Source organism: Naegleria gruberi (assembly GCF_000004985.1).
Source record: "Naegleria gruberi genomic scaffold NAEGRscaffold_4, whole genome shotgun sequence".
In the NCBI taxonomy this organism is placed as follows: domain Eukaryota; phylum Heterolobosea; class Eutetramitea; order Acrasida; family Naegleriidae; genus Naegleria; species Naegleria gruberi.
This window is the reverse complement of record NW_003163323.1, coordinates 114314-136583: the sequence shown is the minus strand read 5'-3', so window position 1 is coordinate 136583 and position 22270 is coordinate 114314. Positions and strand designations below refer to the sequence as shown.

Genomic DNA, 22270 nt, shown 5'->3' with positions numbered 1-22270 from the left:
AAAAAATGTCTCAACAACTATTCAATAATGATGAGCTGTATGAAATTCTCTCCTTCCTTCCAACGCCATCACTTATCCACTCGACAAGTCTTGTGTCCAAACAGTGGCTTTTACAATCTCGGAATATTCCTTTAGCTATTTCATTCTACAATCGGAAAATGTTAAATACTTTTATTTATTTTGATGATGATCAGCAACATGAAGAATTGTTTGCTTTTGAAAGAAAAGATCAAGTGGAAATAAGAGATTTAAAAATTAGATCAGTGAAGGCACATTACATGAAAGATTCAAGTTTTAAATTATTAAATTCGAGGAAGGAATTTGAAAATGTGGAAGAGTTGGATTTTTCATACTCGAAATTTAATATTTGTATAGAATCTGGATGGGGGGATGAGAGAAAAGAGGATGAGGATGATCATTTTGTTTGGAATTATCCAAAATTGAAGAGGTTTCGTTTGAATGAAGTGAAACTTGGTGAAGAATTGGTAAAATCCATTGCAAATAGCTCAAGTTTGAGTAATTTGCAAGTTTTAGAGTTGAAATCAATTAATTTAGTGAGATTTCAAGTGGAGCATCTTACTTCTAGTGAAGTTTTGAAAAATTTGACAGCTTTGGATATTTCTAGTAATATTTTAGAGGAAGATGGATGCGAATTGATATTGACTAGCAAGTTTGCCGAATCATTGACAAGTTTAAATATGAACTCTTGCAGTCCTGAATTCAATGAATTTACTCAGGGAATATCCCAATATTTCACAAGAATTTTATCCACATTTCAAAATCTGAAAGATCTCAACTATGGAAGAAATTGTTTAAGAGATGAAGATTTACTGAAAGTTGAAAGTTTGAGAAATTTAACCAGTTTAGACATTAGCATGAATTATATTACTGAACAGTCAACTTCCTTCTTTGAAAAACCAATATTTAATAATCTAACGAATTTTCAATTTTTCTTTAACAGAACAGATGAGGTTAAACTCTACGAAATTGTGATGAACAATCCCACCACGAATAATTTAAACTCTATCGTTATGGTGATTAATGATTTTAAAGATGTCACTCCAACATTTATTGAACTATTTGACAATGATTCCATGTTAAACATCAAGACACTAAAGGTATTTGATTACTTTGCAGACAACAGCTTCCTAAGAAAGCCAATATTTGATAATCTGACAACTCTAAAACTTGATTTTGATTCTTTACAAAAAACCTTTTTTAATTTGGAAAATTGTAAATTTTTGAAACATTTAATTTATTTGGATTTGGCTTACTTTTCAGGAATTGACTTTAGGTCTCTGGATAAGTTTGCATGCAATTTGAGAAGTCTCAGGCTAGAAAACTGTTCAATAGATATGAAAGTACTTGTGGCTTGCAGTTTTCTTCCAAATATTACTGACCTTTCTTTGGAATGGTGTATACTTTCGGGTAACGATATTAGAATATTTGCTGAATGTGGGAAAACAGAACAATTGACAAAATTGACTTTGGATGAACCTGTCATTACGAATATTAATTGCATTGCAAATAATCCAGAAAATTTTAAAAGTTTGGAATTGTTGAAAGTGAATTGTGCCCTACAACATGAAAATTTTAAACTATTTCCCAAATTGACCAAACTAAATGACCAATCCATGTTTTAACAACCTTCTCAAATTTTGATACTCAGTGGAGACTCCTCAAATCATCTAACAAGTAATCTAGATTCAAATCTCATTTGGTTTAGAAAGATGAGACATTACTTGTTTCGAATAGTATTTGTGAAATGATAATTAAGATAGCTTGATCATGAACTTATTAACCTTGTAGATGTTGTTGAAATAGAACTACAAAAATTATATCAAAAAAAAATATTTTAAAAGGTTTGTTTTTCTTTGTGCACAACAACAAGCTTAACATTTTTATTATTTCTTGATGATGATGGTGTTGTGTTGTTACTTCTTGAACACTCAACACATTGGCAATTTATGCGAATTACTATTATAATTGGACATTGATGATGTTGTTGATCAACAACAATAATTATTTCGGAATGATGATGAATACAATAATGATGATGTGATTTAATGAATGATGATAATGTTATTATTATAATAATATATTTAAAGAAAATGATCAGATCTGTTCGTTCCACCACCACCAAGAAGGCTTCTTCTCTTCTTTCATTGATGAGAAAGAATACTCCAGCTGCTATTCAATGTTTCTCAACATGTCAAAACATTTGTCTCACTCCAACTTGTCCACCAACTAACAATTCTCACAAATTGTTCAACACTGAAAGAGGACCAAAGGCTATTGGACCATACAGTCAAGCTACCATTCTCAATGAAAGACTTGTTTTTGTTAGTGGACAACTTGGTCTTGATCCAAAGACTGGTGCTTTGGCTGAAGGTCTCGATGCTCAATGTCATCAAGCTTTGAAGAATATGTCTGCTATTTTGGAAGATGCTGGTAGTTCAATGGATAATGTTTTGAAGACTACTATTCTTTTGACTGATATGGCTCACTTTGAAGTTGTCAATAAGATTTATGAATCATATTTCCCAAATAATAAGCCTGCAAGAGCTACTTTTGCTGTTAAGGCTTTGCCAAAGGGTGGTGTTGTTGAAATTGAAGCTGTTGCTTATCAAAATGTTACTCCACAACATAATTAAATGCATATTTATTATTATTTACATATAAGATTGGAAATTGAAAGGATTTTGATTAATTAGGGATCTGGGAGATTTGAAGTCAATTCATCCAATGAAGAGAGTTGACTCAAATCATGATCTATTTGAATGGAACTTTCTTGCATTTTCAATACTAGAAACTTTTTATCCTTATTAGAACCCTTTCCCATTCTCATTTCTTCATAGGTTTTGATAATTTCATCACTGAATTGGCAATTAAGCATCATTTTGTTTTGAGTTGTTTAGTTGTTTAGATATTTGTTTTGTTGTTGTTTTTCAAAAGTTTAGAACACAATGGAAATATTTATATTTATTTTGAAGTGGACTTGTTGCAATTTGGGTGCAGAAAGGAGACAATTTTGAAAGATTGGTGGTGAATCAACCAATAGAATTGTTTCGAGTTTGATTGATAAGCGGAAATAATTTGAAAGATAGGCAAGGAACTTGGAACTTTTTCAAAAGGAATTTTTTTTTGAAAAATGGAGAGTGTCAAATCTTTGATTATTTTCTCGATGGTTTTAAGAGATGAAACTTTGAAAATTGATAAATAGCTAGATTGCATTTCATTCCTCCTATGATGAAAAAAGTAAAACTCAAACATTGGGATATTATCAAAAATTTATCTCGAGTGCCGGGAATTGAACCCGGGTCGCCAGAGTGACAGTCTGGAATGCTACCACTATACCACACCCGATTTCATATGACTATGATTTAATGTAATGATTTGGCGAAGAAGGGATTTGAAAATGTTGTATCCGTATATGTCATTGAGGGAAGTAGAGTCTTGACTCAAGGCAGATTTCTCTTTTCTGAAACTTCAGAAGATCAACTTTTGATTTTGTACATGTGAACCTTTTGTTATGAATACTAGAGAGGAAATCGAACATGCTTTTGAAGAATATCATGATGGAAAATTCATATAAATCTTTGAAATTATTGAATCTAATTGTAAATAAAATCAAATATAATTTAGATACTTTGAAAACTTCTTTTGTGCTCTCGTAACAGAATTAATTATCTTTAATTCTTATGCTTACAAGAACATTTAATATCCATGTGGACAATCCATAATCTTCTCTTATGGAAAAAAAAGATGCAACAGTTCAACTCTTTATTGAAATATGATGGTGTAATTGTCAAGTCAGCACAGTTCCATCTCTTTGAAGCAACTCTTACTTTAGAAATCCAAATTGTCATTAATATAAATAAAAATATACATAAAAATTTCATGGCTCGCCACGTTACCGTCTCGGGAGGAATCGAACCTCCGTCAATGGATTCAAAGTCCACTATGCTACCATTACACCACGAGACGAGCACATTCATTAAACTTGTCATTGTTTTATAACCAAAGTATTAGTGAACACAATTATTTGCTTGTTTTTCACCTTTCCATTAAGGGATGAAAAAGGTGAATCTAAAAAACTGATGAGTGTGGGATTTGAACCCACGCCCTTGCGGAACACGGTATTAATCATACCTTAACGTGTCGTCTTAGACCACTCGACCAACTCACCATTGAATTTAAGGAAAACAAAATCATTTTTCAGTTATTTCCTTCTTACCAATTTAATAATGAATCGCTTATTGCTTCTGAATCAAGATTATGAGGTTCAATCCTACAAGGCAAATCTATAACTTCATTGAAACGGCACATTCAAATATTTCACATTCTTTTAAATTGACAAGACAGGAAGCCTGCCAGGAATATGGCGACAATCCCGCTACAGTCTTTGACTGTATGAACAGTGAAGGCAAGAGTTCTATACGAATCTTGGGTTCAATGTAGGAGTGATTCAACAAGTCTATTATCACCACTGATATTTATTGATCATAAAATGATAAACATAGTTTTATTGTTAAAGTGGACATTGACTTTCTGGTGGACAATATTGTGGAATAACAAATAGTTTTGGATCTACTTGATAACTGGCTCCATAGAATTGAGTATTCTTTGAGAAAGTTCCAATTGATTGCGCAATTGCTTCAACATTACTCACGAAGATACATGTCTTTTGATCAACTGGTATAGTCCAATAATAACTAGCGTCAATATACTTGTTTCCAGCCACAACATTCTCAAAGCCATACTTGTTTGCCTTATTGAATCCGACATTCGATTGTTCCAAAAGTCTTCCACTACTTGTGCAATAGTTTCTATTCCAATCTGCATTGATTATTTTAACACAATAACATGTTTGACCTGGAATGTAGGTATAGGTAAAAGTATTTTGCCCATTTCTATATGATACTGTGGTGACATTCGGTCCCGAGTTGGAGGACACCAAATCAGATCTTGCCTTTCCATTATCAAGATCATTATTGAGTATCCATGTACCAAAGAAGGTATTGGTCATATTTCCTTCATAGCTTACTTGGAAAATAGAGCCCTGAAGGGAAATCTTTCGAGGTAAACAACATGATTCCTCTCCTTGCTTTGTGCTCACCATTCTCGGAAGAGTAACACGAGGAGTAATGAGAGCAAGTGAATGATTGATAACCATTAGCAATATTGCTAGAAAACAATATAGTGCAATATTAATTGGTTTGATCATTTTTTTCTTCTACTTTGATTAAGCGTTTGTGGAATTGCAGAAATTGCGCGCCTTACTTTACAGTCCTCATTGAGGACTCGTGTGAAATATCTTTATTACAATTTGTTTCCATTTTATAAACTCAGAGAGATAAATTGAGAGATTTCACACAACTTGGAAATTTATTCATCAACAAACTTTGGAGTTCTCTTTTCAGCAAAAGCACTCATACCTTCCTTTTGATCCTTTGAAGCAAAAGTGGACATGAAAACTCTTCTTTCGAAAACTAAACCTTCTTGCAAACCAGTTTCATGAGCCTTATTAACACATTCCTTAGCCAATGCAGCAATAGGTTGACTGTATGAAGCAATCTTTTCAGCAATCTTGAGAGTTTCTTCAAGGAGTTGTTCAGTCTTGACAATACGAGAAACTAAACCAGCCTTTTCAGCTTCAACAGCATCATGGAGATCTCCAGTCAAATTCCATTCCATAGCCTTTGCCTTACCAATAGCTTTAGTAAGTCTTTGAGTACCACCAATACCTGGAATAGTACCAAGCTTAATTTCTGGTTGACCAAACTTGGCATTTTCACCAGCAACAATAAAGTCACACATCATGGCAAGTTCACATCCACCACCCAAAGCAAATCCATTAACAGCAGCAATAACTGGCTTTCTAGCTTTAGAAACAGCATCAAGTTCTCCAAATAAATTTTCATTATAAACTTGCATAGCAGTCATGGTGCTCATTTCCTTAATGTCAGCTCCAGCAGCAAAAGCCTTTTGACTTCCTGTAATGATCATTACTCTAACAGATGGATCCTTTTCGCACAAGGAGACAACTTGTCCCAATTCTTGAACAAGTTGTTTACACAATGCATTCAAAGCTTTTGGTCTGTTCAAAGTGATGATGGCAACTCCGGAATCCTTCTTTTCAAAGAGAATATTTTCAAGATTGGTTGGATAAGTGATTTGTTGTTGCATAGAACGAAGACATGATGAAAAATTGTATTGTTGTCTAGTGATGATTTGTTGTTGTTGGAAAAGAGGAGAGCAAATCTTCTTTGATCTCAAAGAGTTTGACAAGATACGGGTTGGTTTAATGATGAAGGACATTTTTTTGTAATTTTAATTTCTCTTTGTGGCTTCAACCTTTTCCGTTATTCCTTGATTGAAGTCACAACTTGCAAGTGATAATTCACCAAAAATCATACCATCTTTCAAGTGGTATGGTAAGCTATCTTTTCACAACATTAAAATATTAACACATTCAAAATTACTTTTTAAATAAATTTTAAATTTTATTCGTTCATATGATGCAAATTTAATCAGACTTGCCCAAATGCTTCAAGACAAAGTTCAAAGCTTCATCTTGTTCTTCACCGAAACCGCTCAAATCAGTAATGACGGCAACAGCACACTTTTGGACTCTTCTGGTTCTCATTTGCTTATCATACTTAGCAAGACCAACCCATTCACCCAATTGTCTCTTAGATGGGACTTCCAAGAGATCAACCTTCTTGTAGGCACAGAAAGCCTTGATCAACTTCTTGTATTGATCCTTGTCACAGTCGTCAGCGAGGACGCACAATTGAGCCTTATCCTTAGCCAAAGTTCTACAGACTTCTCTCAAACCACGAGCAACAGATCTGTTAGCAGAGGCAGTCTTCAAGACTCTCTTGATAGCAGTGTTCAAGTTAAGTTCTTCCTTTGGTTCTTGGGTGAGGAGTTGGTCAACGACTTCAATTTGAGATGACATTTTTATGTGGTGGTCAAAACAACGGGGTGCTCGCACTTAAAAGTTTTTTTTTTCAAACGAAATTTAAAATATTTCTTGGCTGAGTGATATTTTACAATGAATATTTTTAACCTGCAAAGTTTTTAATAAATTTATTGAGAATAATCTTCAACATGATATTTAACCTTGACACCTTCCAATAAGTTAGTGATGCTGTAATATATTAACATGGATGGAAAGTTGAAATACATGGATCTGAGGTCATGATGGAAGCCATCATACCGTTACTGTACAACAATATGTTTCAAACCACTTCTTGACCTCTATTATTAGTTGGTCATCAAACAACAAAAAAAGCCTTTTCCGATTCCATATCTTCTTGCTTGATCAACTCTCGAATTTTGATTGAAACTCTCAATCGAACTGTACAGTAAATTTCCTACTCGTGGTAGATATATATTGTAAATATACTCAAATCGAGTCTTCTCCTGTACATTAATCAACACTGTATTCATTAGAATAATAATATTAATCAATATTAATTGATTGCTTGATCCGAATATTAATCATGCATCAATTTAACAATAGTAATACTAAAAAGCCTCCTGCAACGGCTCTACCTTCCACTCCCACAAAGAAACCTCTCCCAACTCCCATTCAAACTCATGTAAATAATCAACTTTTCAATAGATTTGCAGCAACTGGTAATAATCAACAACAATCTTCATCAGTTACTAATAATAGTAGTAGTAGTGGCAATTCATCGAATGGTAGTAGCACGAGTAGTAGCAATTCACCTCCACCAACATTACCAACATCAGGAACCAAACCATCATCAACACCTCCAAACAATAGCAACAAACAATCAACCACTTCTCAAAACTCAATCTATTCCATTTCCAGATTCAATTATACTTCATCTATCATTTCAAATTCTGGTTCTTCAGGCATCTCAAAGAGTGGAGTAATTTTGGACGATGATGATGAAACCATCTTTTCAAAATTCGGAAAAGGAGCATCAAGCTCCAACACTACCAACACACCCTTCAAAAACAGTTATAATAACAGCACAAATTCTGTCAATAGTAATAACTCTAGTAGCAGCAGCAGCAGTGGTAGTAACAATTCAAGTCCAAACAATAAGGCAATACCCAATCTTGCCATCAATCAAGGAAGAGCAAACATTCAATTGGGAGAGAATGAATCCATCAAGTCACCACATTCTCCACCTGCATTCAGGAAGGATACTTTATCAGATGATGGTCTTATCAATGTTAGTGGCAGTGGAGGAGGAACCTTTTCAAGTGAGAGAAAGAAAAAATTGAGAAAAAGTGGCTCGAGTTCTTCTTCCTTGTCTTTCACAGCAAATAATCCATTATTGAATCAGACAACCACAAATTCTATCAATTCATTTTCTCTCCTCGATGAGAATCATCATGATCGATATGATGAATTCTATGATGAGGAAGAGTATCCATCTCTAGAATCTCCAACATTTGCTCTTGCTCCTTCTGTTGTGAAACGTCACAAAATGAAGCAAAAATCACTTGACAATAATTCAGAAAAGAAAGATACCATTATTGCTGAGGATTTACTCTCCTCTATTGAACAATCGATGGAAGATTTATTGGACAGTGACAATAGTGGATTTATATTCCCAACATCATCACAGGGAATGCAACACAGTGGAGAGGGTATTTTTGGAGACAGCTTATTGCACAGTGGCCATCAACAATCGACACTTCCAATCAAAATGTTCTCATCAACGAGTAGTAGTGGATCATTTAAGGGTTCTTTCACTCATAACCTAGATATGAATATTCCATTTATTTACACAACAAGTGAGGAGGAAATTGAAATTTCCACAACTGGATCCATCTCTACCAACACAACTAGTACATCTATGGAGGATTATAGTGGATATTTTGGATCTAATACACCAACTACAGTGGCTGGAAATCAATTTCATCCATTTCCTTCCAATAACAATAATAACACGACTGGATATCAATCGCCAAATACTCCACCAAGTTCTCCCTCTGAGAAGGATGCTCGTTCAAGGGATAGAATGATTACAGCTTCTCCAAAACAACTTCCAAAAGTCAAATCAAAACCTATTCTAGAGGAAGATGTTGTAACATCTGATTCAAACTCTTCATCTGACGAAGAATTATTCAGCTCTGAAAAGAATTCCTCTGAAAACATGATTGACTATACAAGTTGTGAAAATATTGAGCAAATGAATGAAGTTTTTGAGAAGGAAATTTTTAATTCAGAGAAGGAAAAGAAAATTTCTCTAGATATTCAAAGATTAATTTCAAATGCTCCAAGCTTCCAATCTCTCTTGGCATTGATAAAGAAGATGAAGGACCATTCATTAATTTATCATGACAATTCACAAAAGATCAGATCAACAGTTTTTCAATGTTTAAAGAAAAAGATCAAGGAACTCAATAACAGGTATCAACTTCAGAGCTTTAATTCAGATTTGGTTAACACTAGAAGAGACTTGGATACCATATTTCAAATGTGTAACTTGCTCCCAAATGAAGAGATTATTTATTGTATGATTCAATCTCCAGTGGTTGCAGAAATCAATACCGAAAATGATTTGAATGAGATTGCCAATCTATTAGAAAATATTCAAATGAACATCAATCAAGCCAATTCAATCCAAGGATACTTCAGATTATTTGATGGAACAAAACGTTGGCTCATTCACATCTTTACCCACAACATCAGAATTGTGGAGTCAAGTGATTCTAAAGAAGTCACCAGCAGCCAATCAAAAAGAAATTCCACCTCACTCTTGTTCCTTCTTCAAAGTCAACAGAACACAATGAAGTTAGAGAATTTCCTACTCTTTATTGATAGATTGGTCAAGTTAAACTTTTTGAAGGAATATGTACATGTCTTGCTTGACGAATTAATGTTGACACCATTCTTTGTTTCCCTCTCTGCTTTTGAATATATAGAATTTATGGGAAGATTCAAGGGAAGCATGTTTTCCAACACTCTGAAGAGTTACATTATTGATAAGTGTTGCCAATTCATCACTCAGAGTGCAACCAGCAAGGAGGCCGTCCTACTGTTCGAGATTATTACTCATGTTGTAGATGAGGACATTAGTTTGGTTTTCCTAAAGACATTGCTATTGTCTTCTAACTTACAACAAAGCTATGAGACCATCGTTAAAAATCCTCTGTGCTACCACTTTTTCAAGTTTATCAAGAATACTGAAAAGAATTCGGGCAATGAGAACTTTACCAAGATCCAAACAGAAGTTTCCGCCCTGATGGACATTTACTTCAAACTTGTGTTCCAATTATTGGACAAGACATGCACCATATCAACTCTTCACATGGTCTTGAAACACGAAGCTCAGTTCATGAAATTGGTATACTTGATGGGAGATGTTGGATTCAATGAATCTCATGTAAAACAATTGAGACAAGAGTTGCTTTCTTTCAAGACTACTCTTGATGCAGCCCAGAATTTCTTGACCATGTTTGCTGATGATCCAAACTTTTTTGATACTAGTCTAGTGTTAGATACCATCATCAAAATTAGAAGAAATATGGGAGAAATGGTATTTAAAAAGATTCAAAAGCAAGTATCCGAGCTCATTCCATTTGGATTTGAAGAGTTGGCTTTCTTCTACGAGTTGAGAACCTCAGAGTTTTTCCTTGTTTTGTGGAGGGATCTCTACACAAAAGCTTCCAATAATGAAAAACACACCATCGATTCTATCAAGAATAAGTTGGTTCCAGATGTAAAGAATAAGTGGCTGGGATTTTACAAGTCAATCGATTCTCTCTCAATCAAATTGAACGAGTTTTATTCAATCCTGAGAAAGTGTAGATATGAGAATAGAGTTGACAGTTTACTATCCAGCACTAATGTCCAATATCAAGAAGAGTTGCTGAGTGTGAGAATGACCTTTAATGGAAAATCGTCAGATAGAACTCCTAACAAGGAAGATCTTGAATGGGTATCCAAGAGGTTGAATATTATCAATAGCTTCGAAAAGATTAATCTCTATAGATCCTATTTACCTTCTCTTCTCTTATTAGTTGAACATTTTGAGCCGTACTTTACTATTGATTTAAAGAAAGACACTGATTATATTCAATTAAAGAAAGAGTCCAACACTCTCAATCAACAAAGTATGCTTGAAAGCCAAACATTGGCAATGTTTGAAGACCAAAAGAGTAACTTTAACCTACTCTTGTTTACTAGATTTTTTAAAGGATTTAACGATAATCAACTTTCCTTCATGAAATTACTATGTGATAGTACAGGATTTTCTATTATAGACTGGCTATTAAATTACAAATCCAATTCTGAATTTGATAACCTTGTAGAGATTTGTAAGAGTTATACTGACTCGGTAAAGATTTTACAATCCTTGAAAAGTTTGGTGGTTGTCAGGGATTGTATTTCTGACTTTATCTATTCGAATCAAGTTGACCATGCAAATATTAATTTTATTAGCTTGGAAAATTTTAAGAATTCAATGACCAAGTTGGAAATTAGTAATGATGACTTGTCTCAGTTGAGTAACTTGAAGAAGAATTTCACACTTCTCCTCAGCATGTTTGAAGAGAAAACAAGAAGTGGAGGTGTTCAGGCTCTCTACGATCTTGCAGCTATTACAGAAAGAGGACAGTATGAATTTAATTTGGCTGATCCTAGTGTCATTCTATGTAAGATTATGCCATCACATCCAATTATGAATACCTCCCAAATAAGAAGATTAAGTTTACAACAACAGGTTATGACTATTGATGGACTTGTAGAGTTGAGAAATAAGTTAATGTTGAGCGAAATACCAGACAATATCAAAACGTTGGATGATGTTAATTCTAGGATTAATCTTTTTGTAAGATGTATTACTCTAATGTTGGATATCAAGGCATCCTTGCTGGATTTATGCAAACAAGCTCACTTTGAATTCCAAGAAAACTACTTCAAGGCCATAAGAGCTTCAGAGTGTTCTCCTGAATATATTCAAAAGTATCATGCTGAATTACTAGAAAAATTAGAAAAATGGAAGAAGATAACAGAGAACTCGAGGAATGGAAATTACTATATGAATCTTTTTAGAGCAAAGGAATCTTTGAGAGTCTACGAATTACTTAAGAAATATCAACAAGATTCTGAGAGATCATCCATCTATGATTTGTTATCCATTCTTAAACTTGGTGATCATAACCTAGAGCTGTCTGACATTGAAAACTGCATTACCGTTCTCAATTTGGACTTTGTTACCGATTGTGCAGCTGAAGAGAAGATGAGAAAGTTATGCTCCTTTATTGAAAGCATCTTTTCTAGAAGAGAAAATTCTTATAGAAAATCGCAGTATGAATTGCCAACCAATGTCCAATCTAAATATTCGTTAAATACATTTGATGGAGTTTTCAAGATTATCAAACTTCAAAAGGAGAAGGAAGTTATGGATGCTATCATTTCCTTATACTCACTACGTGGAAGACTTCCTTTGAGTGAGGAAGTTTTGCTGTGCAACTCTTTTAGCACTGATATGGAGGATATCGAGTTGATTTTGAATAGATGGTTAAACTCCAAGGTGAAAGAAAAGCGTGATAACATGTATTGCATTGCCAATATTCAAGAACTTCCATACATTGTTCAATCTAAAATGCTTCTCAAGATACAGGAAATTCTTTCATCCCTCTCTAAAAAGGAAAATACTGGAAAACTAGTTCTTATTGGTGGTTCAGATAACAACAATGCTCGTCTCTTGTTGGAATTTTCAAACTATGTTGACAAGTCCTTCAAAACTCTTCCAAAGAAGTATATTGTAAATATAATGAAATCATACCAAGGATCCAATGTCAAATGTGTTACCTCCAATAGAACTGGTGCAGGAAAGTCTAGATTTATCCTGAAGGATATCTATTTGAATAAGAAGAAATACAGTAGAGTAACTGTATTAGAAGATTCAACAGTGAAAGAAATAGTTGGCCTACTCTGGAAAACAACAAATCAAAATCAAGGAAAAGAAATTGCTTTCCATCTTGCTCTCTGTAACATAATACCAAAGCACATGAATTCCTTGTTATTTGAATTGTTCTATCTTGGTTGTGTTAGAGACAGAGAAACTGCAAGTGTTTTCCATATTGTTCCAAATATCCAATTCTATATCGAGATTCCAAATAGTCTTTGTGTGCCAATTTTGAGTGAATTTGTTTACTTTTGCACTGCTTTGCCAATTGAAGAAATAACTACAGATGAATCAAGTCTGGAATTGGTAAACTATGAACTTATTAACATGGAAGATGATAGTATTGATATTATGTGCACAGATGATAATAAGGTACAATATGTTTGTAAATTTTTGAAAGCCTTCGAGGAGAATGTATTCAAGAATGCAGCTCCTAGCGTACCAGATTTTGATCCTGTAAAGGCACCAGACTTGAGTCTGAAAGCTTGCTTCAAGCTGTTGTGCAAGTACACTGGATTCAAACCTGACAATGCCTCCTTCTCTGTGGTGAACAATTTTGTACGATTCTTGTATGGGCAATTTTTGAGCACTTCTAGATATGTTTGCTTTAAAAATTGTGTTATGGAAGGAAGCATGCAATTATTCAAACACGCCATGATTGATTTAATGATCAAGTCAGCAAGGGATTTAACAGCTATTTCTGTTGAAAAGGACTTTATTATTTCGCTTGCTAAGAAGTATGAAGGAAAACCATACACTGAGATTTTACTTCTCCAATATGTCGAAATGTTTGAACATAGATTAAGCAAGTGGGAGGAGCAAGCATCTCAACATCCTCTAGTTGTTTTCTATAGAAGTAACATTAATGAAATAACAGGAATTGATCTTATTGGTATCAATACTGACAAGCTCGAACTTAATGAAGAGTTAAAATACTCTCTTTCATGTAATGGTATAGACTTGGAGACCCCAAGAGATTTATCTCATGATAGGGCTCAAGAAATTATTAGAAATGTTGCTGGCTTGAAACAGGATGAAACCAATGAAAAGAAAATCAGCAATAATTACGTTCTCACTGTAGATAATTTGAGCAAGGTATTGATGATTTATCACAAGATGAAATACAATTTACCTACAATTCTTTGTGGTGATAGTGGTGTTGGTAAATCAGAACTAACCAAATACTTGTGCTCTGTTCTTGGTATAAAGTTGAAGAGATTTGCTGTGAATGAAGGTCACACATCTAATGATATTTTGAATTGGTTGAATCCGCTCATTGCAGAAGCCAGACTCAATCCAAAGAAGGAGATTATAGCCTTCTTTGACAAGGTAAACACCTCTAATAATTTAGGATTATTTAAAGAATTAATTTGTGACAATTGTGTTCATAATAAGGTGCTACCTAGAAATTTGAAGATTGTTGCCTCCTGTAATCCATACAGACTGAGAAGATATGCTGGAACAGACATTGAATATGGTTCCTCTGGTCAAAAATCTGATATTTTGAAAGACAATATTAGAGCCCTCCAAAGAACCACAGGTTTGGATATTCAAGTTTTTTCACAATGTCTTATCTATAAGGTATATCCAATGCCTGTCTCTATTTTGGATCATGTATTTAACTTTGGCTCTTTGAATCCTATTATTGAACAGTTATACATTAGAGCCATTCTACTCATGGAAATCAATGTTGAGGATATCGGAAAGTCTGGACTCTTCTTTGATTGCTTTACAGAGCTCATATTTGCCTCTCAATCATTCATTAGAAAGGTTTATATGGAAAGAAGTGCTGTGAATCTGAGAGATGTTAAACGTTGCATTAACTTATTCAAGAGCTTTTATCAATCACTCTCAAAGAGAAATGGTATTGATCCTACCTTTTTCCTAGAGGAATCAAACTTTATTATCAAGAACTCTATCATACTTTCTCTTGGACATTGTTATTACCACAGATTGAGTTCCAAGCGTGATGAATTTGTGAAGGAGTTGGAAGATTTATTCACCTCTTCAAGAAGCAAAATTGCTTCCTACTTTTCCTATCAAAAGGGTGACTTTATCAATACTCTCACAGAAGAACAAAGATACTACACGATGCACTTGAACATTCCAAAGGGAGTGGCACTTAATCATGCTCTGCGAGAAAATATTTTCATGACCCTTGTTTGTGTACTGAATAGGATTCCAATATTCATCAATGGCAAGAGTGGCTCTTCCAAGTCATTGAGTTTAGAGATTTTGAGCACTAATCTCAATGGAACAGCCAGTGTCAATAGTTTTTTACGCTCATTGCCTTCTCTTGAAATATTCACTTATCAATGTTCACAAATTTCCACACCTGAGAGCGTCAAGAGTTGCTTTGAATCTGCCAAGAGATATCAGAAGAATTCTCCAAATTCTATTGCCATAGTTTTATTGAACGAGGTTGGCTTGTTAGAACATAGTTCTTCCCATCCACTCAAAGTTGTCAATAAGGAATTGGAAGAGGATTGCTCTGTCTCTGTGATTGGTCTTTCTAACTGGACATTGGATCCTAACCTTATCAATAGAGCAGTCTATTTGACCAGACCTTCACCTTCAACATTTGAACTCAAAACTACCTTGTCTGGTATTGTAAATTCTGTGCATTTAGACAGTACTCTCTATTCTTTGGCCAAGGCTTACCATGATGTATATAATGGTCAACAAAGAAAGGACTTTTTCGGATTGAGAGATTTTTACCACACTGTCAAGTTTATTAACAGAAACTTTGACGGTACACTCTCACCAGAGCTACTCACAGATGCTCTTGCCAGAAACTTTGGAGGATCAAATAATGAAGAGTTCCTTCGAGTTTTGAATATCTTCTTCTCCTGTGTTGGTATGAATATTATCAGCAATAGGAAGTCAAAGTTGGATTATATTTCTGAAAATTTGAACGATACCAAGGCAAGACATTTAATGCTACTCACAAAGAATAATGCTGCCCTCTCTATTCTCTTCTCAGAATTTAAACAATTACTTGCATATGATAAAGCAGAAGTTGTCTTTGGTCCAAACTTCCCTAACAGTACTAAAGAACTTCAGGTTTGTATGGATATTCAAAGAATTAAGAATGCCATGTCAACTGGTAAAACAGTAGTCTTGGTAAATTGTGAACAATTATATGAAAGTCTCTACGACTTGTTCAATTTGCAATACATAGAGTATGATGAGAATAGAGTGGTTGGTATTTCACTTGGTACATACAGTAGAATTTGTTCTGTTCACAAGAACTTTAGAGTTATTGTTATTGTGGATCAGGACGATGCCTACTCACGACTTGCCAAGCCACTCCTCAACAGATTTGAGAAGCAAACACTTCACAGAGATGATCTCTTTGACAAATCTGCCTCTGTTAATGTAAAGAACTTGTGCAGTAGATTGCAATCGTGGGTCAAGACAACCTTTGGTGATGATGAAAAACCATTTGTTAATACTCACAAATCACTCCTTCAATCGCTTGTTTTATCACTAGATACCAAGCAAATTGAGGATCCTTCTCTCCATGACTACTTGTTGGATATTTGTAAGAATGCTCTATTGTGGATTACAACTGCAGATGCTGTGGTTAGAATGTCCTCTATCAACAATAGTAGAACAAGGGAATATCTGAAAACATATTTTGAAAAGCAAGAGCACAGAGACCTTCCTCATTTACTTCATTTCTTGCTCGGTTCTTTGCAAGAGCAATCTCAAAATGGTCTGTCTTCAAATTCCTTAATTTATTATGGATATTTCCAACTTTGTTTACTTACCTATTCATCTGTATCTATTAATATTGATAACTTGATTCAGGCATCCAGAGAGATTGGAGCAAGCATAGAATACCATTCTGTTGTTTCTATGGCTGAGCTCAAATCAGAGATGGAATTAATAGAGCTTGTAAAACAATTCTTTGGAAAGAAAATTACCTCAGCAAATGGACAACACTTGCTTGTTTTGCAATGTGAAAATATGAATTTGGACCTTTTGAACCAAACCAAGTTTATAATCCAAAAGCACAGAAAGTGTATCTCACCTAGTGAGAGTGTCGGAAAGAACATTTTACTCTTAATCAATGTTGTTCCAGGAAAATCAATTAACAGTCAGCACTTGATTGAATTTGACATTCCATGGAAGTTTGCATTTATTGATGAAATAAGACCAACAGAAACTACAATTTATGAAATTTTGAACAGACCATTCACCGAACAAATTCAAACTACTAATGTGAGACAAGTTATTAAGAGTAACTTCCGTACCTCTCTGGCAATGCTAAGAAAATTCAATACCAAAATTAATGACATTACTCTTTTAATTTCAAGAACAAACGAACTCATTGATTCTGATGAATGTTGGAAAGTTATTAACAAGAAGGTTTTGGAGATTTGTCATGACTACTTTTCTCAAAATCAAATTAACTTCTACTCAACCTATGTAGCCAACCACATTAACGAATACTTCCTTGTTGTGAATACATACCACTCAGCTATTCAATACTGTGTCGAGAGAATATTAATCAAATCATTTACATTCCTTTTGGCTGAAATTGATAGAAACGACAATTTGAGACTCTTCTTTGAATACAAGAGTACCAACAGAACTGAAGGCACAAACTTGTGGATTAAACTTTTGGATGACCTGAAGAGACCTTCAGTGAATCACATGTTAACACGAAATGAACAGACAATATCTTCGATGGCTGAGCTACTCAGATGGAAACCAATAGAAGTCAAGAGTGATGGTAATAACAATAGAATTTTCCAAGCAAGATATCCTTTCAGTTACGAAGTTTGTAGAAATCTACATAGCTGGAGAAGTGTATGTGAAAGTTCTAGATTGGGAGTTTATGAGGCCTTACAAAAGCATATTGACATGATCTATCCTTTCATGAACAACTTGCCAAGAGAATATTCTGAATTTTTCCTCTATGATTACATGTGTATCTGTGGTGTTCAGTGTACAGTGTTAACTAATGAGGTACAATATGAGATTATCAAAAAGATGTTAGATGCAGACCCTTCTGAAGGATCAAATATTGCTAAAATACTTTCATTCTATTGGAGACAGGAGAGAAGACTTCAATCATATTATGTCTTGTTTGAAACCTTCCCAAAGTCTGTTCTTCAGAGAAAGTTCCTTCAAAAACTTCTTGTTCCTTCATTGAGAATATCTTCCATTGAAGAGATTGACATGCTGCTCTTTAGTGTTATTTATCATAACTTGGATCCAAGAAATATTGAAACCTCTCATGATATTACTGTTGCAAACCAGAGAAGAAATATTTGGGTCAAAACACTGACAGATATTAAGAGCCCAGTAGAAGTACTCATCACTCTCATTCACAGTACTACTATAAACTTGACAGGTGGCCCAAGAAGTTCAATGTTGAAGAATATTGGATACATTCATGAAAAATGGCAAAAACTTCAATTCTACAAGGAGTACCTCCAAGAAATTGCAATTCCTCTCGGTATTGTAAGGGAAATATCCATGATTTTATGGCAAAATATGAAAACCAAGAGTTTGTCATCTCAAAGTAGTTTGGATTTGATATTATACTTTTTAGATTTGGTTAACAAGATTGGAGATAATATTCAAAACGACAAAACCAACCAATCAGATGAAAGTAGAAAAAAGACCAACATTACTAGATTCTTTGAAATGTTCACAGCTAAATTCCTTGTGAGGAGAATTGGAAAAGAGGATGACATTGAAAAACCTCTTGTTGGAGCACTGATGGGTCTTATCAAGGGAGAGAATGAAAAATTCAATCAATTAATGAAGCAGGCAACACAAAACCTCAAAGTTAGCATTCTCAAAAAGCTCCTACTCAATAAGAATACCAAGCCACTTGTTAATGAAGAGTTGAAGGAAATTTTCAAAGTAGAACTCAGTCCAAAGACAGAATCTCTGGATCAAAGCACACTCATCAGCTACTTGTCTATTTATGAGTCCGTGCTTCAAAACATACCAGAAGAACAATTATCTAAACTTTTAGAATCTGTCTCTGACAATTTTGTTGACGTTGCCTCTTGGAAAGACATTATCAAGGATGTCCATTTACTAGCAGCAATACGATGTGCCATGTCTACCTTCTCAAAGAGACTGATTCTAGTAGTGGAGAGAGGTGATTCCATTAGGGATTTTATTTCATCTAGCCCAATAGCTCGTCAATTATTATCTTTATTTGAGAGACCAAACTTTTCCTTCCTCAAAATGGTTCTTTTGAGATTAGTTGTTGAGAGAAAGGGTAGAGTATTCCTGCTCAAGACTTTCCGTTCTAGAGCTTCTCCACAATTCCCTTGGGTCTCTTCACTCTTGCAAGGTTTCAAGTACACTGACAATATTCCACAAAATGTACTCATGCACGTGTTGAATGGATTGGAAGAATTAGCCTCTTGTGTAGACATGATTATGAGTCTCAGACAACAAGGAGATTACAACAGTAAGACTGAGTCTATTATCAAACTCAAGGCCTCCCTAGAAGCAATCATCAATACTGGACAACAAATAGATATTCATTCGTTGAAGAAGTTGTGCTATCTTGCTGTAGTTGATAAGTGCTACTTGTCCTATTGTTCTGAAAATTCTAACAAGGACAAATTCACCAAGATTTTAACCTCCGAGGATGAAGTCAATACTCAGTCATGTCCAATCGATATTACCAAACTCAAGAATTTCCTTCTCAAACATGTCTTGAGGGATGATAAGGAAGTACACATGACCATCAAGTTTGCCTCCAATGCATTCAATGAGGATAGTTTCTTCTTCCTTAATGAGAATACTACTTTGGAAAATCTGACACTCGTCCACGTTATTCACCACATTTGTTCTGTTGCCTTATCTAATTATGTAACAGATCAATTTTGGTGGCTCTTATTGTTCGACCCATCTTCATTGAAAGACAAATACTTACCAAGTGTTACCGATGATGCCAGAACACAAGTCATCAATACAATTGATAATGGCACTGTCTCCTGGTACAAGTGTGCAAATAACCATGTTTATGTAGTCGATTCTTGTGGATATCCAACTGAATTTGCAATGTGTCCAGAGTGTGGATTACCTATTGGTGGATTTGACCATGTTCCTCACTTCTCCAACGACAAGATTAAACAGGATGAGGATATTGCACCTACGGGCTATGCTGTTTATGAGCATTTTAAGGAAAGAGACTTGGCTGCAACAGTAAGAGAAATTTCTCCAGTATCGTTCAGAATTATCAGACTTATTATTCATTCCCTCTTACTGGTTGGTAATTCAATCTTCCCAGAAAGAGAAGAGGAATACAGACAAGTTTTCCACAAGACCATGTCAAGTGTTGACAATCTCAATGAATTCTTACTCGGGCATATCAAGAACGATTGGAGTATTCTGTGTGAATTGTTGGGAGGACAAAATGAAGAGAAAGCCAGTGTTCTCTTGTTTAATATTTTGGAATTCTTTAGTTACTCTTCCAAGCAGTTGGAGACAAAGAAACGAACCAATCCAAAACTTCCATACACAAGTCGTGACATTTCTACAAAGGCAGGAAGATCTGGATGGGAAACTCACTTCAATGGATGTGTAACAATGATAACAGAAAATGCTGCAAAGAAATATCAACTCTACTACAAACAACTTGATTCCATCCAAAAGAAGGGCAATGATGTAATAACCAATATTCTACTCTTTTCCTCAGCTGGTGCACCTCAAGAATTGAAACAACCTATTCTCCCACTTTCTGATCCAATTAGTCAAATTTGGAATATCAAGCCACCAATTACCTATGATCAATTCAAATCATACTTTATTGCAGATAAGGCAGAAAGAAAGTATCCAATTTTGAGCCTCTTTATTAGAAATGAACATTTACTCTATCCAACAAGATATATTCCTCATGTTGTGAAATGGCAAAAATTGGTAACCAATACCTTCTCGAGAAGAATCGATCGTCACTATGCTAGAACAAGAACTGTTAGAGATGTCTTTTCAGAATTCATGTCATCACTTTCCTTGTCACCAATTCACTTCCAACTTGGAGCTGAGAAGGCATCTATTGAAAAGATCTTTGATGGTTGGGCTAAATCATTCAATCACAGTTGGAAATATATTGAAAGATACCAATGTTTACCTCTGCCTGCATGGTGTAAGAATGTTAGTATGAGTAAGGATACACCTCTTTCCTTCTCTATTCCAGATGAGCAAGATGAAGGAATTTGTGCATTGGCTCTCATTCAATTCCTAGTCGATAAGCACAATGATATTATTGATAGAGCTGGCAAGTTATTGAACAAGACGTCCACTGAATCTTCTCCAATTGAAATTTCTAGCCGTTTCATTAGCAAACATCATCTTGTGAGTTTTAATATTGAAGAAGAGGTGATGCCTGTCATTACTGATTCAGAACTCGACCAAGATACCAACAAGCAAAATTCTTACAAGTTTGACTATCAAAGAGTGGAACAATTTATTGTTAACAAGTACCTTTCTGGAAAACCGAAAATCAAATTGGAATTGGAGAATTTCACCTTCCTTAACGAAACTAGATATTCAAGTGGATTTGGCCAAGTAGGAGGACCAGTTTCTGAGCTCAAGTCCAAGATTAAACAAGTTGAATTACCAACAGATATGAAACAAGCTATAGTTTCAGAGTTAAGAGGTGGAGAGACTTCACTCGATTTGTTCCAATCTTGCATTAGACAAATTGAAGAGTGTATTTCATTCTTACAAGCAATCTCTGGTTCCAACAATTTGGAGGAAGTTGAAAAGATGTCAATTATTGACTACCTTCAAAATATTCTTCTAGTAGATCCAAAAGTAACAAAGCAAACACTTGCCAAGAGTTATACTATCATTGTCCATGTCAAGTTATGCCATTTGGTATCCTTGTGGTCCCTCTTAGAGAATGAACTCTCACCAGGTGCTTCTATTGAATCTTCCTCCATTGCCAACAAGTACAAGAAGGTTCTACCTGCTGAGCTAGTTCAAAAACTCGATGAATTCAAGAATATCCTCTCTCCAGACGATTGTTCAATGCTAGTTTCATCCATGAAAGAATTACTTCTCTCCTACTTTACAAGTGAAACTCTCGATTCTGAAATTCCTCTCAAACAAATGCTTGAAATCACTCCTGCCATAGGAGCCAAATCACAAGAAGGAAACAAATTAGGCGATTATGAATGGTTACTACAATTATCAGATGAATTCAAAACATGCCATCTATTTGAAGTTTATCGACATTTAAGTATGCAAATTAGTAGTAATAAATAAATCCAATCATTTTTATCTGTATATAAAATCTATTTAATTATTAACAAAAAAGCAATTGGCTAACGAAAATAAACCCATTCTCCAAAAAAGGTCCTCTCAACAATTCCCGT

At 34.7% G+C, this 22270-nt stretch overlaps 5 protein-coding genes and 3 non-coding genes across 8 annotated transcripts; 3 read left to right on the top strand and 5 right to left on the bottom strand.

The window, feature by feature from the left end:
* Window positions 1-5: 5 nt before the first annotated feature.
* On the top strand, window positions 6-1643 carry NAEGRDRAFT_62584 (uncharacterized protein; the record flags this gene model as incomplete). Its single annotated transcript, XM_002682007.1, has 1 exon — window positions 6-1643. The coding sequence occupies one exon, from the start codon at window positions 6-8 to the stop codon at window positions 1641-1643; it is 1638 nt and encodes a 545-aa protein (XP_002682053.1).
* Window positions 1644-2168: 525 nt separating this feature from the next.
* On the top strand, window positions 2169-2654 carry NAEGRDRAFT_30249 (uncharacterized protein; the record flags this gene model as incomplete). Its single annotated transcript, XM_002682006.1, has 1 exon — window positions 2169-2654. One exon carries the CDS (start codon window positions 2169-2171, stop codon window positions 2652-2654), a length of 486 nt encoding a protein of 161 aa, XP_002682052.1.
* Window positions 2655-3295: 641 nt separating this feature from the next.
* Window positions 3296-3366, bottom strand: NAEGRDRAFT_t38. The gene has a single exon. It is a non-coding gene; the product is annotated as a tRNA-Asp (tRNA).
* A 550-nt stretch (window positions 3367-3916) lies between these two features.
* NAEGRDRAFT_t37 lies at window positions 3917-3987 on the bottom strand. The gene has a single exon. It is a non-coding gene; the product is annotated as a tRNA-Gln (tRNA).
* A 111-nt stretch (window positions 3988-4098) lies between these two features.
* Window positions 4099-4189, bottom strand: NAEGRDRAFT_t36. Its single transcript has one exon. It is a non-coding gene; the product is annotated as a tRNA-Leu (tRNA).
* Window positions 4190-4531: 342 nt separating this feature from the next.
* Window positions 4532-5227, bottom strand: NAEGRDRAFT_62582 (uncharacterized protein; the record flags this gene model as incomplete). Its single annotated transcript, XM_002681864.1, has 1 exon — window positions 4532-5227. One exon carries the CDS (start codon window positions 5225-5227, stop codon window positions 4532-4534), a length of 696 nt encoding a protein of 231 aa, XP_002681910.1.
* Window positions 5228-5388: 161 nt separating this feature from the next.
* Window positions 5389-7316, bottom strand: NAEGRDRAFT_60247 (CoA hydratase/isomerase; the record flags this gene model as incomplete). The annotated part of the gene is made up of 2 exons (XM_002681863.1): window positions 5389-6135; window positions 7293-7316. The coding sequence occupies 2 exons, from the start codon at window positions 7314-7316 to the stop codon at window positions 5389-5391; spliced, it is 771 nt and encodes a 256-aa protein (XP_002681909.1).
* Window positions 7317-7511: 195 nt separating this feature from the next.
* NAEGRDRAFT_56792 (uncharacterized protein) lies at window positions 7512-22180 on the top strand (the record flags this gene model as incomplete). The annotated part of the gene is made up of 1 exon (XM_002682005.1): window positions 7512-22180. One exon carries the CDS (start codon window positions 7512-7514, stop codon window positions 22158-22160), a length of 14649 nt encoding a protein of 4882 aa, XP_002682051.1. The 3' UTR covers window positions 22161-22180.
* Between the last annotated feature and the right edge of the window lie 90 nt (window positions 22181-22270).